Genomic DNA, 18,347 nt, shown 5'->3' on the forward strand with positions numbered 1-18,347 from the left:
AATATCTGTGTGCTAAGTATACCTATTTTTTTTTACATAGGGGAGAAAAGACTCGGAGGACACCCCTCATCCGAGGAGACCAGAGACCCCCCACCTCTGGAAGAAGGGGAAATCCACCCAAGACAAGCAGAGCAGGAAGAGGAAGATGTGGTGGAAATTGGCACCACAACAGGTGAGTGTCTGCGACCACAGGCTCAGGTAAGAGATGGATGCTGGAATATTTATAATACATGGTGTTTTTTGGTTTCTATCTTTTTAGGTGATTGTGATGTTGTGGATCCAGATCCTTTCACCTTGAAAAGTGCACAGATCCTGATCAGGGAGATCATGGGGTGTAATAGGGACTTGGAAAACATCAAGAAAAACATCAATGATGTTCTTCAAAAAATGAAGAACATCATTGATGTTTTAGGGAGAGCTTAAAACCCCTCCAAATTCCTTTGTTTTTTGTGTGCTACAAAAGTTAGACATTTTTGTCAAATTTGAGAAAAGCCAAATTTTGAAGAGGCACACAGTGTGTCAACATGTGCTATCTGCTATCACAGGAGATCAATGGACGCGTTTTGGGGGTGCAACCCCTTCCTCAATAATAAAGTAGCTGTGAGGAAGGGGTTGCACCCCCAAAACACATCCCTTGATGGCAGCTAGCACATGTTGACATTCGTAAATTTGTGTGCATCTTCAAAATTTGGCTTTTCTAGGGGTGACTTCACCCCATCTGAACGCAATATCAAACACAGTTTGTAAATACTCATGTCTGATATTGCCTTCAAGTTCTACCAAAAGTGAACTTTGTAAGTTCAAGATTTGTGTCTTTCTTGTTGTTTTTAAACATGCCTGTTTTATCTTAAATGGATATTTCTACTTTTTCTAATGTGACCCCAAAAATTGTTATACAACAAACATGTTGGTTTTTTTAAAAACCTTTTCTAAATGCACATGTGATTGTGCTGGTATTAAAAAGATTGTTAATCAAGAATGTGTGGATTATTGTGTCAACTCTACAACACTTTTGTGGTGCTCTAATTGGTGTTTTCTGTGACAATGGGTGTTATGTCCTAAGGGCAAATCCACTTTGCACTACAAGTGCAGTTTCAAGTGCACTTGTAGTGCAAAGTGTCTTTGCCTTTAGTAAATAACACCCAACAGTGCTTTGTAAGGTTACACAATCACGCCATTTTCAGGACTCACATTTCTGTCAGGGTCAGCTAAAACAAACACAAGCAATAAATGTCTCCAAATATTTGTGTAGTTATTTGTTTATTTTTATTATAAAAAGGTTTCAGACATTGTCTGGCATATTGATAGCCCCCCTACCCGCAAATTATTCAAGGTATCTTAGCCAGACATCACGGGCACTCAGGGGGGGCAAGCCAGGATGGCCACTTTCAAGCACCGTCAGGGTTGTTTCATTTTGAATTCCAGCCTCAGGCCCAACTAAGCCAGCATAGTTGGCAGAATGCTGCCGTAAAAAGTTGTGTAGAACACAGCACGCCAGGATTATATGATTCAGTTCATACTCCGCCGTATGTATGGGTGTAAGAAATAGGCGGAACCGGCTGTAATAAAAAACCCTCTGGTCCGGGGTGAGGGTCCTCATCAGGAATGGCCGCAAAAAATTTCCCCCAGTGCAAACACTTCATCCACAACGAAGACGAATGGGAGTCCTTCCACATTGTCTTCTGGAGGTGACAAGTCCAAGCTGCCATTCTGGAGACGCCTGTAGAACTCCGTCTGGGCGACGACTCCACCATCGGACATCCGGCCATTCTTCCCCACGTCCACATACAGGAACTCATAAGTAGCCGATACCACCGCCAACATCACAATACTATTGAACCCATTATAATAGTACGACCCCGAGTTGGGTGGTGGGACGATGTGGACGTGTTTTCCATCAATTGCCCTTCCGCAGTTAGGAAAGTCCCACCGCTGGGCAAAGTGGGAGGCCACAGTCTGCCATTCCTGTGGCGTGGAAGGAAACTGTGGAGTCAAACAAAAAAAAATGTAGTCATTTTGCACATAAACAGGGAAAGCAGATTAGACACAAACATTCTTGGCCAACATCAAGATAACATTTATTTGAGGGAGTTTTTAAAGACCAAAGTATAAGGTACATCTATCAGACCCCCCCCCCCCAATGGGCCATTTCTAACATTATGGGGGGGGGGGACTCTTGGACAGGTAAAACTCTCCACTTCATTGAGAGATGAATGCCTAAATAATGGGTATTACTTTGAACGGCCCCTCCTTAGTTACACTATTGGCAGCCCACTGGACAGGTAAGAAGTGTCATAATACAAAGATATAAATACACACTGTACACATTTGAGCACATTTGGACATTCTGCTATTACCTATCAAGATAATACTATACAGAAACTTCAAACAGTACCATTTAAAAGTATACAGGCAGGTCCTTGCACTACATGCTTTGGGGAATTCATCCATAAATCTGACCACAAAAGAGATGGGTATAGTGTGTATGGGTTTGGCAAAGTCAGCAGATAGATGATTGAGGATAGATAGAGAATTGGTATCAGCTGACTTAGCAGTTGGGGGGAGGGAGGGTTAAAAATGATTTGGGGACCCCCCCAAAAAAGCCTCTGGCACTCTGCGTGAATTTAAAGCACAAATCACATTTTAAAACATTTTAGGGGGTGTTTGGGGTAAAGCACTACTATGGAGCTGATAAAATACATTGTTAAATGACTACATGAGGTGAATATAGGGCCAGGAGACCATGCTGGGGAGGTAAGTGAAGGCAAATATGTATGAAGGACAAAAAAAATAATTACCTAAAAATCCAGCATACATGAGGACAAAGGGGACATTCACAGCATATTACAATCATGGTAATTAAGGAATGAGGAAAGAAATACAATACATTAGCAAACATTAAATACAATAAAATGTGATATTAAGGGATAAAAATCTTACCTTCATATAATCCTTCTGCAGGACCTGGATGATGGCAGAACAGGTCTCTGGGATAATGATCCCCAGAGCCTGGGGGGAGATGCCTGTAGAGAACCTCAAGTCCTGCAGGCTTCTCCCCGTCGCCAAGTACCGCAGGGTGGCGACTAACCTCTGCTCCGGAGTGACGGCTTGCCTCATGCCGGTATCCTGCCTGCTAATATAAGGGATCAGCAAAGCCAACAAACAGTGAAATACGGGGTCCGTCATCCGGAGAAAGTTCCTGAAATCATCAGGATTATTCTCACGGATCTCACGGAGCAAAGGCATGTGGCAGAACCGGTCACGCTGAAGCAACCAATTCTTGGTCCATGAACTCCTCCCCACCCTGTTCATGGACTGGACTTGTGTCAAGGTCAGGACCCCAACACCAAGCCCCCGCACAGCACGAACTCTACGAGGAGTACGTATACGCAACATGGCTAGAAAACGGTCGGCTGCTCAGAACGAAGCAGTGTTGCCAACTGTCAGTATTTTTACTGGCAGCCAGTAAAAAACAGGAAATTTTCTCCTGCCAGTAAATGCCAGTAAAAGGAAAAAGTTGCCAGTAAAAAATATGGCTGTTATGTTCAGCCCGGTCCAGAGTCAGCCAAAATCATCCAAGTGCCTGCTACAGTGTGTTCGGGCAGCTCTGGTAGAGGCGGTGCCCAAGCATGTCGTGTGATGTCATGGTGCAAGAGAGCCAAGCAGAGCGGCCAGAGCCTTGTGTGTGGGTCTGCAGGAAAGGAGCAGGGCAGGTCAGGAGTGGGACTGACAGTGCTGTTTAGACTGGAGTGGACTGAAGGGACCACCTGGCTTGGAGAGAGACTGTCACTGTGACTCAGGAGGGGACGTGTCGTGCCGATGAGAAGTCAGCATCATCTGTGCTGCTGCACACTTCTGTCATTGTCACTGTGAGAGTCAATTTCATGTGTGTGTGTGTGTGTGTGTGTGTGTGTGTCTTCCTATTTTAATTTCTTGCCCTCCTGAATCCTGTCCCTGAGCTACTTACTTACTATATTGAAAATAAAATAAGAAATATGTTTTGTGCCCTAATATCTACCTTAAATCACATTGTTAGCTGCATATTGTACTTATTTATATCCTAAAAACTAAAATTTGCACTTAAAACTGTAGTTTTGTCATTTTTAGAAATGCCAGTAAAAACTTGTCTGTGCCAGGAAATTTTGGGCGTTGTGTCAGTAAATTTTAATCTGGTAGGTTGGCAACACTGGAACGAAGTAACAGAATGCACTGAAGAACAGCAAGGCCTGTGAAGAGCAACCTGAAAAACAGTAACAAATGAACAAGAACAGAATGACAAGAGTCACGTGTCACTTGCTGCACGCACTGAAGAGCAGATACAAACCCACAAGCACAAACTGAACAGCAGAAAACGATCTGAAAACCACGAGTCTGAAAAAGCGCGAATCGTCTCTCACCAAACTTTTACTAACACGAGATTAGCAAAAGGAGCCGAAAGGGTGCCGCACTTGGTTCTGAACTGGCCTTTTCTAGTCTCGTCGTACGTGGTTTACGCCACCGCGTTCTTGGCGATCGGAAATTCCGATAACTTTGTGCGACCGTGTGTACGCAAAACAAGTTTGAGCCAACATCCGTCGGAAAAAATCCATGGATTTTGTTGTCGGAATGTCCGATCAATGTCCGATCGTGTGTACGGGGCTTTACAGTGGTTTGAATCCTTCCACACACACCCCAAAGTTAAAAAAAAAAAAAATTGAAGGAGTGAGGCTTTAACATTCTTATCACAGGTGATAGAGTCTAAGTATTTCATTACAGCATTGCGGAATTTGGGCCACTGTTTTAGACCAGCTGTTACTTTTACTTTATGTCATGCCTGGCAGACTTAATAACATGACATTTTCAAAGGTTAGGTTGCTGTTATTGCTATGCACAAATCTTGTCAGTAAGCTGACTCTGGAGAAGCTTTATGGCTGTGTGTTATAGCTGATGATAGGGACACATAGCTTCATAAAGCTTGTATTTTATTATGGCGGTGCTGAAGGCCAGTGTCAAAGGAAAATATTCAGTGTGAAACATAATGGAAATAACTGAGACATTATTACACAAATTTTGTGGAATGAATAGAGAGGACAGGAGCCAGTGCTGAAGAGGTTTGGGCATCCACTGGCCCATACGTTTTAGGTTTTCTTATATAGTTAACTACCAGATTTATATAGTGACAGACACTTCGGTCAAACTCCAAAAAAGGCTAATTTGTACAACTTGTGAACATTTCATCTTCTCAATCTAATGATCATTACAAGTATTGCATAGTGTTTTTTCAATAGATTTCAGCAAATCTTATGTAGATTGATATGACTATTAGACGCCAGTCAGGGTACGGTGATTAAATGCTGCTTTATTAGTTAAATCTTTAACCACTTCAGCCCAGGAAGGATTTACCCCGTTAATGACCTGGCCATTTTTTGTAATACGGCACTGTGTTGCTTTAACGAACAATTGTGCTGTTGTGTGACGCTGTACCTAAATAAAATTGATGTCCTTTTTTTCCCACAAATAGAGCTTTCTTTTGGTGGTATTTGATCACCTCTGTGTGGAGTTTTGTTTTTGTTTTTTTACGCTATAAACAAAAAAAAAGAGTGACAATTTTGAAGAAAAAAAAACACATTTTTTTACTTTCTGCTATCAAAAACATTTCCAAAAAAAAATGTAAAGAAACAAATGTATTCATCAATTTAGGCCAATTTGTATTCTGCTACATATTTTTGGTCAAAAAAATTCCCAATAAGTGTATATTGATTGGTTTGCACAAAAGTTACCGCGTTTATAAAATAGGGAATAGATTTATGGCATTTTTATTTATTTTTTACTAGTAATGGCGGCGATCAGTGCTTTTTAGCAGGACTGCGACATTGACACTTAACGGACATTTTGTGAGACTTTTATGGGAACCAGTGGCCTTACTACAGTAATCAGTGCTAAAAATATGCACTGTTATTGTACTATTGACACTGGTAGGGAAGGGGTTAACATCACACTGCTAGCAGGGCTTTTTTTCCCGTCCTGCTAGCGCACCGCTCCAGTGTGAAAGCCCTCGGGGCTTTCACACTGGAGACAAAGCAGCGGCACTTTCAAGTCGGTCTGCAGGCGCTATTATTAGCGCAATAGCGCCTGAAAACCGCCTCAGTGTGAAAGGGCCCTTAGGGGTATCAGAGTAAAGGGAGCTGAATACAAATGCACACCACACTTTTCAGATATTTATTTGTAAAAAATATTGAAAACCATTTATCATTTTCCTACCACTTCACAAGTATGTGCCACTTTGTGTTGGTCTATAACATAAAATTCCTATAAAATATATTTACGTTTTTTGTTGTAACATGCCAAAATCTGCAAAATTTCAAGGAGTATGAATACTTTTTCAAGGTACTGTACATGTATTCTGTGGTCTCTGCATCCCCAGCTCAGGATACCTGGGGGTTGCGACCTGGTTCCAGCGTGATGCAAGTCCATCCCCACCATCAGGGGCCCTGATGAAGAAGCAGCCTGGGGCTTTTATGTCACAGTGCTACTAGAGAGCACAAGACATGCGATGATAGTGTCTCTTTACTGGACTTTTAGAAGTTTTATCTTCCCAAGGAAAAATATCCCGCGCTTTTCAGCATCACTTATGTTCAGCAACTATTGTCAAGGTTTAAGCACACGAAGGGTAAAATTAGCACCAAAATATCTGATGAGCACATTTAGAATTGCTACTTCATCCTTCGAACCAAATATTGACGTGTTAATTATCAAAAACAGTGTCAAATATTGCACTAGATTTATGTTGCCCTCTTTTACTTTTAATAATAAAACTTAATTTTTTTGTATTATTTTTTTATTACTCAGATAGGTACATTATCTATATCCGTGATCTTTAACTTGTGATCTGCCTGACGATTTCTGCTCATCACCTATCCTTATTGTTTGTGTATTTTTTTGTGTGGCCCAAGACCATTCCTCTTCTTCCAATGTGCCCAGTAAGGTCAAAAATTTGGACACCCCTGTTGTATATGCTCATTCTGTACCGGAGACATCAACGGTTTCTTCATGTACCTCTAACCTTAGTGATTAACGTTTACAAATCAAAACTCTTTCTATTTTCTAGGATCTGGGTATGGAGTCTACATCTCTGGATGATGTTCTTTATCGATATGCAAGCTTTCGGAACTTAGTGGATCCTATAACACATGACCTTATCATCAGCCTGGCAAGATATGTACACTGCCCTAAACCGGTAGGTACCTACTACTTTAGTAGAACTTCATCCAAAACATCATTTTTTTTTTTTTTAAATTTAGGTTAAATGAGAGCATCAGTCATATTTAGTTTCTCCAGCCCCACGCAAAGAACCACTGAATTTAATATGCAAATTGTGACTTTAATTTTGGCTGTCCTTGGGGTGCTCAGGTCCCAGGCATTGCATTGTAAAATAAGGCCGGGGGGGGGGGTGCATGTTCTGCACCACCAGAAAGAAGGGACACAATGGGGCACTGTAGTGACTAATGTGAAAGAAAGTATGCAGTATCTGCCGACAGCTTATACTCATCATGATGCCTTTCGAGTCATTCCCAACCACCACAGCTTTATTTTAAGAAATGAATGAAAAGCATGATGTGCTTCACTAAGCTCCAAATCCTTTATACAATTTCCATTTTTTTTTTTACGGTTTTGAAAGAAAACAATGAAGAAGCAAACACTGGTCCACTGGAGAACATGCAAAGAACCACAGTTAGTAGGACACCTTGCAGTACTAGATAAGCAAAACTTTACCAAAGTGACTCCATGGGACAAAACAGATAAAATACAACATAATAATAATAGGGGACCTGGAGAAGGTTGAAACATTGATTTGCTCTGTTTTGTACCATGGCGCCACAGTACAGACTTCACATACATTGAAAGGCTATGTGGATTCTGGGAAACCTAGCGCAAGTTCTGATGGAAGCAAATGCTCAACCTGGTGAGTTTTGGGCTTCTTTGTATGCCTGTGGCCAGGGCCGCTGATAAGGCAGTACAGCCAGCCCTCCTTTACTGGGCCCGGACTCCATCATTTCAAAAGGGGGGCCTGGGCACCTGCTGAGTAGGAGGTCCTGCTGTACTGTCTTATTGCAAACACCGATCCTTTTCTGCCTTCCCTTGCAGCACTGCCAGCTTCTCCTCTTCTTTCTCCCTCCGGCTGCACTGCAAGGGAATCAGTTCTAGCACATGCACCCCTTCCATCTGCTGTCCTGGCCCCCCTGTGTGGTCCTTTCCCCTGCAGCACTGCCGGCTTCCCTCCTCTCCTGCCGGCAGCTGCTGCGGGCACACAGGGGGATGGAGAGCGGGGGAAGGGGCTGGTAAATATGCCATTTACTGGCCTCTTCCATGCCTGAATGAACAGTACCAATCACTCCTGTGTTCATTTGTTATTATGCTTCAGTTTGTGAATGAGCAGGAAGCCTCAGAACGCTTCCTATTCATTAATCTGTGCAGCTGAGGCTACAGAGAGCGAGCCCTGTCAGGGAGGCTGTATGGGGCCCTGTAATTTCTAACAGCAGCCCTGCCTGTGGTGCAGTGTTCAGTGCAGTGACTTGGATGTTTGAGGGCTAGTAGTTATCTAATAGTAAACTCCCCTACACTTTATAAAATTGGCATCAGATAAATAGCTTGTGGTTTAGTACCTTGCTTGAGATGCTGAAAACCGCTTCTCTAGGAATGAGCAATATGTAATAAGTAGGGATGCACCGATACCATTTATTTTTAGTACTCACAGATACCAATTATCGGTACCTACCGCAACTGTTTTGTTTACACTTCAGCTGTCAGCAATGGTGGAAAGCATTGAAAAGTTATTTACAAAAAAAAAAAATTCTTTTACATCATGTTACAGGTGTAAAAATATTAACGAACAAAGCAAGCAAAAATAAAAAGTTTTGATTAATAATAGTTTATCAAATAGAAGTGAACAAAAAAAAAAATCAGCAGGAAAGTAATAATCAAATGGAGCAGAATAGGCAGTTAATAAAAATCGCTGATCATCACTATTACTAATAAAAAAAAAAAAATGCCATAAATGTACCCCTATTTTGTAGATGCTATAACTTTTGCGCAAACCAATCGATATACACTTATTGCGATTATTTTTATTTTCTATTGTTTTTTTTACCAAAAATATGTAGAAGAATACATATTTGCCTAAACTGATGAAGACTTTTTTTTTTTTAATTGGATTATTTATTATAGCAAAAAGTTAAAAATATTGGGTTTTTTTCAAAGTTGTCGGTATTTTTTTGTTTATAGCGCAAAAAATAAAATTGCAGAATCGATCAAATACCACCAAAAGAAAGCTCTAGTTGTGGGAAAGGACATCAATTTTGTTTGGGTACAGCGTCGCATGACCAAGCAATTGTCAGTTAAAGCGACGCAGTGCTGTATCGCAAAAAATGGCCTGGTCATTAATCGTCAAATCCTTCCGGTCCTTAAGTGGTTAAGGACTTGGAGGCCCTGCTCCCTAACAAATGATAATTTCCAGATTTTTACACTTTTTTTTTTTTTATATTTCAGCTGTCAGTGGGGGAATCCTGCTGACAGAACCGAGCCTGAAAGTGTCGGTGCATTTGCAAGAGTACCGATACTCGTGCAAATGCTTGATATCAGTATCCGTGCAACCCTAGTAATAAGTGATGTTTGTGTGTTGAGGTTTCTGCTGCACACTTAGATGGAAGAACATCTTTTCACTGCAAGTGCATTTTCTGCCACATACCGTCAAAGCTTTAGGCACATGTTGTCAATGTATCTTGCAGAACACCCTGCAGAACAGACCACACAATGGGTTTCTTATCCTGGAGCTATATCTGAAAGTGAGCCAATCAGATCACAGTTTACTGTATTTAAAGAGGAACTACAGTCTGCTCACATAATTTGTAATAAAAACATCTTTGCTATTTTGAAGCTTCCCTCCAACCACTTTACATATTATTTTATATATACTGTGATCAGTATATATAAATTGACTTGCCAAATATGCTGCAGAAATCTCCCTCCACTGAGTCTGGCTGCAACTAATTTAACTGTGGGCAGCTGCTGCCTGTTTACTTACTGGATTTACACAGACACACAGAGGCGCACTGCCAGCTCTGGAGCTCTCATTGGCCCTCTTATGACTCCCCCCCCCCCCCCCCCCTCCTGGCAAACTTTCATAGAGTGAGTGAGAGAGCTGTGCATGATGTCATAAGCCTAGGCTAATGACCAGACAAGAAACAGAAAGTGGGCTGTATAAGGTATTTACTGGCAGAAAAAAAATGTTTTACTAGCAGAAGATTTTAATAGATGGATAGATGAAAAAATGACTGAAGAGCTGCTTTAAGCCTGGAGTGGAACCCTTGAAATAATTTCTGGTTCCAGGGAACCCATGCTAATAATTCTATCTACTGCTCATGGTACATTAGTGTGATGGTAACTGGGAAGAGTTATTTTTACTTGTATGCTCATTGAGAAGGACCCACTTCCTACAGATGGCTAAAAAGATCATTATATTCAGTGGTTACTTATCCAAGAGGCAGTAATTGCTCCTTGCTCAAAGAACCCCTAACAACGTCTAAAGGATCCTTGGCTGAGAAAAGCTGATCTAGTTGGTTGCTTGTTAGTTAATCAATACACTTTTCACATTCTCTTCTGCTTTGTTGAAAAACATAATATTTGAGGCTGTATTTAGTAAAAGGAATGCTAAATATTTACACCAAAAAGATAAGGGGTTAGAGGAGTGTTGTGTAAGGAGCAATCATAGAGTCGGGTATGGTGATCGCTCACCCATTTGAAGGTTAAATGGGGGGGGGGGGGGTCAGCAAGGCTTTTGTATTGATCGGTAGTACGAAAATGAAACCAGTTGGTCCAAGTGGCTGTTAATTTGGAGAGGGAATCTTTTACCAGGCTAATGAGTTCTTCAATATCCGTGATTTTTTTGGAGACATGTGAACCTTTCTGAAAGTGATGGAGTGTGCGTTTGGTTTTAAATATGACCCTGTTGAGGGGATATTGTATTGATATCTGATTGCTATGGAGATCTTTTATGTTCTTTGTAGCCCTGATATAGGTGGGGACCCCAAAACGTGTTGGCTACGTTAAGGATTGTACCCCTGACTTTTATTGGAATTAACTTGTATCTGGACCTCTTAGCAGTGGCGTGGCGCTTCAGTTTGAATTTTTGTTTTATTCATCCTCCAATGTTGCAGCAGCACTAAAGTCCTCCTGCCATGCAGCTCAGCTTCCACTACCAGCAGTAACTTGGCAGCATTCCAGCATTCTGATCACTAATGTAAATGTATGAGCTCTGAGAGGGGTAGCAGGGGAAGTTCAGCTGTTGAGGAATGACGTAAGTGCTTCTAATGTGAATTTTGAGGATGAGTTGCACCACAGTGCCAAAGTTATAGAGGTGAGTGTAGGCTTGTTTTGGGACCTATACTTACAATTCTACAAAACAACCAGACAATGTTGGTTACTTATGAAAACCTACCCCTACTTTTGAATATTCCTTTGTTATTTGAAACAACTGATGCTGCACTACCTTAAAGTGGATGTAAACCCTCACATATACCCAATGAAGTGAACAGCCTCAGATGATACACAGAAATGAAAAAAAAAATTCCCTACATAAGTTTTACATGTATATCTATTGTCTTCAGCTTTATATACTTTTTAGAAAGTCCAGGTCTTGTTAGAATTTTCTCTTTCTGATTCACTTGTGGGTGTGGATTCTTTACTTACACTGGGAGACAGCTGATTGGAGGAAAGGCACACACCCCCACTCCACATGGAAAGCTGTGCTGTGAATAGACCAGCTCTCTGCTAATCTATAATGGTAAGAGTAAAGGAAGGTTATAACCCCTGTAATTTTTTTTTTTTTTGCCGTCTGTGTCCCATTTCAGAGCTTTCCCTTCACTTCCTGTCCCATAATTAAACAGGAAGTGAGAGGAAATCCCTGCAAAATATGGGAATCCCTTGTGGACCCCCAGCTCACCAGAACTAGTGCACCAATTGAAAGATTCCCCCTCTAATACTTTTCTGGGGACAACCCAAAATTTGAGATTTTGTTTTACTTTCCATTTTAATAATGAAGTTAAACAGGACACATAGAGAAGGTGAATCTCCCTAATGAGCACAGACCACAATAAAAACTGACAGGGGTTCTAATCCCTCTCCACACTGTCCAAAACTAAAAAAAAAAAAGTTTTGCCTTCAGTTATGCTTTAACTATTCAAGTCTCTGGGCCAGAATTTGACAGCACTCATAGCTAGTAGAGATAGTCCCCTGGACATCACACACAGGTTTATACAAGGACTATCTTTACAGCCTAATATCCACAAGCTATTCAAATAACCTTAAAGAGGTTGTAAACCCTCAAGTTTTTTCACCTTAGTGCATCCTATGCATTAAGTTGAAAAAACTTCTAACATTGACCGGCCCCCCAGTCCCCCCGTTTTACTCACCTGAGCCTGTTCGTTACCTCGGTGGAGACGCACTGTAGCTCTCTGCCCAAGGTTCTCAGCTCTTGATTGAATAGATTGATAGCAGCGCAGGCTTTGGCTCCCGCTGCTGTCAGTCAAATCCAATGACGCGGGTGCTGGGGGGTGGGGCTGAGTGCAGCATTCTGTCTCTATGTACGCAAATGCTGGACTCGGGAGCGCGCCCACAAGGTAACCCCCAGGGAGAGCGCTTCTCCCAAGGAGTTAACTGATGCTAGGAGGAGCCACAAGCGCCGCCGGGGGACCGCAGAAGACAAGGTTCCGGGCCACACTGTGCAAAAGGAACTGCACAGTGGAGGTAAGTATGATATGTTTGTTATTTAAAAAAAAAAAAAAAGGGGGGTTTACAATCCCTTTCATGTCTCTTGCAATAATTAGGCTTCTGATGGTTTCAGTGAACTGCTTGTCAAATTAAACTCTGTATTCCTGTTTGAAATTTTAACCGCTTGCCGACTGCCTCACACCCATGTAAGTTGGCAGAATGGCACAGGCAGGCAAATGGGCGTACAGGTACGTCCCTTTAAATTTCCGCCTTTCAGGTGCGTCGCGGGTCCCGGGAACTCTATGTTCTCCGGCGGCCCATGATTGTGGTGTGGAGAGGTAGAAAGGGGAGACGCCTTTGTAAACAGGGCATTACCCCGTTCTGCCTTGTGTAATTACAGAGATCTACTGCTCCCTGTGATCGGGAGCAGTGATCGCTGTCATATCCTAGGTAGCCCCTTCCCCCCACAGTTAGAATCACTCCGTAAGACACACTTAACCCCTTCATCGCCTTCTAGTGGTTAACCCCTTCACTGCCAGTGTCATTTACACAGTAATCAGGGCATTTTTATAACACTGATCGCTGTACAAATGACAATGGTCCCAAAATAGTGTAAAAATTGTCTGATGTGTCTGCCATAATGTCACAGTCACAATAAAATTCGCAGATCGCCGCCATTACTAATAAAAAAAAAAAAATATAATAAAAATGCCATGAAACTATCCCCTTTTTTGTAGATGTTACAACTTTTACACAAACCAATCAATATATGCTTATTGCAATTTTTTTACCAAAAATATGTAGAAGAATACATATCGGCCTAAACTGAGGAAAAAAATAGGTTTTTTTTATATATTTTTGGGGGATATTTATTATAGCAAAAAGTAAAAAAATATTGCTTTTTTTTTCAAAATTGTCGCTCTTTTTTTCTTTATAGTGCAAAAAATAAAAACCGCAGAGGTGATCAAATACCACCAAAACAAAGCTCTATTTGTGGGGAAAAAAGAACGTCAGTTTAGTTTGGGTACAACATCCCACAACCTGGCAATTGATAGTTTAAAGCGACGCAGTGCCGAATCGCAAAAAAATGGCACAGTCATTCAGCAGCCGAATCTTCCGGGGCTGAAGTGGTTAATAAATACTAAATTTTATATACAATCTGGATTAGTGACTGCTGATAATTTAAACATATAAGGAGTAGCATAAAAAGCAATTCCAATGTATACATCTGGATGGTGTGGGTGGTAAGCGTTCATGTATTGGGGGTGATTATCCTCTTATGAAGTGCATGCTTTTCTTGCGTTCAGTACAGAATTTTCTGAAAGTTCAGAGCTATTATATTCATAATAAAGTGCTCTTTTTGTATACGAGCTGCCTTAGGTACGTTTTTTGTTTTTTGTATGACTATCAGGCAACAAATATGGTTATGTTATTGATTGGTAGTAGTCTTCTTATATTTAAATGAACATTTCTTTTTCTTTTTTTTTTTTTTCCCATACGCATTTTCCAGTAATATTTTCCTTTACAAACACAGACAAATAAATTACACATTAAAAAGAGGGAATTCGAAATCTGTACTACAATTATACTGCCCATACCAATGTTTTCTTCTCATTGTCAAAACTCTCGTATGTTATATAAACATTTTTCATAATCAAAAATCTAAAATCTACAATATAAAAAAGGTTGAATTTTATGTGTTTCTCCATATCAGGAAGTAGTGGAAATTTTTTTTTTTTTGCAAAAAATAAAATGAAAAAAATATACAGTCACCACCAACCAAAGACGACCCCCTTCCCACTGATGCGCTTTTTCTTCCGTGGGTGTATATCAGTTGTGAATATCCAAATGCCCATGTGACCTTCCATAATAGAGGGTCCACACTTTGGGGTAAGAGTACATCCTGATCTTTTTGGTGATTTCACATGGTGGAGGATTCCCTGTTTGTACAGGCAATTTTGTGATTGATGTCTCTCACTTACAGTTTCTCTTTATTCTCAAAAACTGACCTACCGGGATTCCATTCTTGAGCCACGGAGGATGATGGCTGTCGGCTTTCAGTAAAGTATTAGCTGCCGTAGCTTTATGGTAGGTGCAAGTGCTGAGTTTACCTCCATCAATGGTAATCCTTAGATCAAGAAATGGAATCTGCCTTTCATCAAAAATATAAGTCAGGCGGATATTGCGATCATTGGTGTTCAAGTACTCAATGAATCTGCTTACCTCCTCTCTGGTGCCTCTCCAGACAACCAGCACATCATTAATATACCTCAGCCATGTATGCACATGTTCCGCATACATGGCTGAGGTAAATACGTCCTCCTCCTCCCAGGGTCCGAGGTGGAGGCACGCGTAGTCAGGTGCACAGGCGGCCCCCATCGAAGTCCCCTTAATCTGCTGGTAGTATTGTGAGGAGAACTGAAAGTAATTGTTCATCAGAGCGAATTCTAGTAATTCAACTAAGAACTCGTTCTGAGGGCCAAATTCAGGGTACTTAGACTCAAGAAACCACCTCACTGCCCCAACCCCACATTTATGTGGGATTGAGGTGTACAGGGACTCCACATCCACACCCAGAAGGAGGAGGTCATCACCAATTTCACATGTCGTGTGTCCTGTACATAGGATTTAAGCCATTTCTTTAAGGAGAGAATCCAGGTATAGTCCAACTCTCTTCAAGGGGCCCTGGATAGCAGACACAATAGGCCTTCCCGGCGGCTTTTCAAGACACTTATGCACCTTGGGAATTATATAAAACGTAGGTATGTTGAACTCGCTCACCCTTAGATATTCAAATTCCCGTTTAGTAAGGACCCCAGACTCCCTGGCCTCAAAAAGCATGTTGTTCAAGTTCTGTATTAATCTAGGGAACGGATCATAATCCAATTTTCTATAAGTCTCAAGGTTACCTAATAGTCTTTTAGCTTCAGCTTCATAGGATTTGTCATCCATAAGGACGACATTTCCGCCCTTATCGCTTTTTTTAAAAACAATATTTTTAGCTTCCTTAAGGTCAGTCAGAGCCGTGCGTTCATCCTTGGTTAAGTTGTCCTTACATGTTTGGGTTCAGTTAATTTTCTCCAGATCTCTCTGGACTATTTCAAGAAACATGTAAAGCCGCCTATTTTTACTTAACGGGGGCATCTTTTTAGAACGAATTAGCAAATCTGCTATTCGTCTAGTGGGGCTGCTGGTTTGCTCATTGTCTTCTAGTAAAGCATTCAGGATGTCAAGAGCCTGTTGGTCTTCCGCATCCAGATGCTCGGTGTCATTAGTGTTACTTTCTCCACTATTTTGATACATTGATTTAAAGAAAACTTTCCTCAAAAATAGGACTATGTCTTTATAGACTGTAAACTCGTCCATATTGTCCACCGGGGAAAAAGACATCCCCTTTTGAAGTAAACTGATATGTCTCGGTTCATGATGTCATAAGCCTAGGCTTTTTACCAGACAAGAAACAGGAATTGGGCTGTATTTACTGGCAGAAAAACATGTTTTACTATCCAAAGTTAAAACAACAAGGGCAGAAAATTTAATAGCTGGAAAATGACTGAAGGTCCGCTTTAGCCAGTGAATAGCTGATTGTTAAGGAGGCGTAACATGCCGGCTTCCTTAACAATCAGCGGGGATATAAACAGTGTGCCCCCCCCCCCCCCCCCCCACAGCCTCCTGTCTCCTTGGTCACCAATAGCTGGTTGCTGATGCTCCATGATGTACCACCCGCTGTCTCTCTGCCTCCCCCACTCCGGTGGTAGCATCGCTCCTGAGCTGGAGCATGTTGACCACAGGGAGGCATTCTACTGGTTGTTAAAAGTGATACTAAAGTCTTGCACAGAGCAGCCCAGATCCTCCTCTTCTCTGGGTCCCTCGCTGGCACTCCTGGCCCCTCCCTCCTGACGAGTGCCACCACAGCAAGCGGATTGCTATGGAGGCACCCGAGCCAAGCCGCTTCTGTGTGTGTCCATTCAGACACAGAGCTGCAGCTTGGCCCTGGCCCCTTTCTCTCCTCATTGGTTCACTGACTTTGACAGCAGCGGGAGCCAATGGCACCCGCTGCTGTGTCTCAGACAATCAGGAGGGTTGTTCCCAGACAGCGGAGTCTCTCATGCAACATCACTGGATTGAGTTGGGGCTCTGGTAAGTATTCGGGGGGCTGCTACACACACAGTTTTTTATCATACTGCATAGAATACAGTAAGATAAAAAAAAACTTCTGCCTTTAGAACCACTTTAAGGACGCCATCATATTCTGTCTCCTTAACAACCACCCACCGGCATCCTTAACAACTAATGAATAGCTGGTTGTTAACCTCCCTGACGGTATTCCAGAGTGTGGCTTGGGGTTAAATTTCAGTTCCATTAGCAGTAACCCTGAGCCACACTCGGGATTACATTGCAGGATCCGGGTGCGGCTTTACTTACCTTGTCCCCAGGATCCTGCGATGTCCCCTGCAGTGTCCGTGGGCTGTGTCTCCTCCGAAGCCTGTCCGTGTCAGGCTCCGTTCCCTGCGAGCGGCGCAACGTACGGGGGGGCGGAGCCTGGCGGCAAATTCAAAAAAGTGTAAAAATCATAACACATACAGTACTGTAATCTTACAGATTACAGTACGGTATGAAATTATTTCACATCCCTTTTGTCCCCAGTGCTTTAGCCCATGCCCTGCATGCAGTTTTATATGATATATACTGTTCTTTCTACCTGGAAACTGGAGATTGTCCATAGCAACCAAAAAGTGTCCCTTTATGTCAAAAGTGGCTTTAGATCAGCTAGAAAACAGCGATAGTAAATTAGAACACTTGCAGAATTGAGCGATAGTGAATCGTGGAGAAATTTATTTTATTATTATTATATTATTATTTTTTTTAATTATTTATGTTTATTTATTATATTATCATTTATGTTTTTGTGTTTCAAACTTCATCATACCCGGGATATCTACTAGACTCTTGTTTGGACAGATTTAAGTGTGTTATTGTTAAGAATTACAGGCCTACAATATAAAACGCCAAATTTCCATGCAAAATAATTGTACCGCTTTCAGCATCTAAAATCCGAATTAATCATACCGCCAGGGAGGTTAAGGAACCTGCCCCGACATCGTCCCCAACAGCCAGCTATTCACGGCTTTATGTGCTGCATGCAACTAATTTAAAATGTGCTTTTTTTATAAGCAATGCAATGTATAAATACATGCGCTGCAGTGTGAGAGGGCCCCAAAAGAATAATCTCCACACTTTATAGCAATCTAACCCATCTCCATCTTCCAGGAAAAAAAACCCCTCTCAGATGATATACTCCTTAATTTATGTCTATGTACCCTTTCCCTAAACAGCTTGACCCCTCAAAGGTTACACACTATTTTTCCAGAAGTCCCAGGCACCTGTTTCCTAGGCTTGTCCCCCCTTAGGTTCATTTGAACATATTTTTTGGAGCAGCCGTGTGCTTTTTTGCTTCACACCTATCACATATCACACCTAGAGCCGATGCCACCACTGGGAAAACTAGGCAGCCGCCTAGGGTGCACTGCTGCCTAGGGCGCCCGGCCACTGGTGTTCCTACTCTCTTCTCTCTGCAGCAAGCAACTAAGTCTCAGCATCAG

The 18,347-nt window shown here is 41.8% G+C and overlaps 1 protein-coding gene across 2 annotated transcripts in view; it reads left to right on the forward strand.

Moving 5' to 3' along the window:
• The window catches only part of LRRC75A (leucine rich repeat containing 75A), a 622,026-nt gene that overhangs the window by 172,381 nt on the left and 431,298 nt on the right, over positions 1-18,347 (forward strand). The window contains exon 2 of one of the 2 annotated variants that reach the window (XM_073616758.1): positions 7,088-7,216. The exons of the other annotated variant lie outside the window; for it this stretch is intronic. Coding sequence (XP_073472859.1) covers positions 7,088-7,216 — 129 coding nt within the window. The remainder of the gene's footprint in view (positions 1-7,087; positions 7,217-18,347) is intronic. 2 annotated transcript variants of the gene reach the window in all.

Source organism: Aquarana catesbeiana, linkage group LG02, assembly GCF_042186555.1.
Source record: "Aquarana catesbeiana isolate 2022-GZ linkage group LG02, ASM4218655v1, whole genome shotgun sequence".
In the NCBI taxonomy this organism is placed as follows: domain Eukaryota; kingdom Metazoa; phylum Chordata; class Amphibia; order Anura; family Ranidae; genus Aquarana; species Aquarana catesbeiana.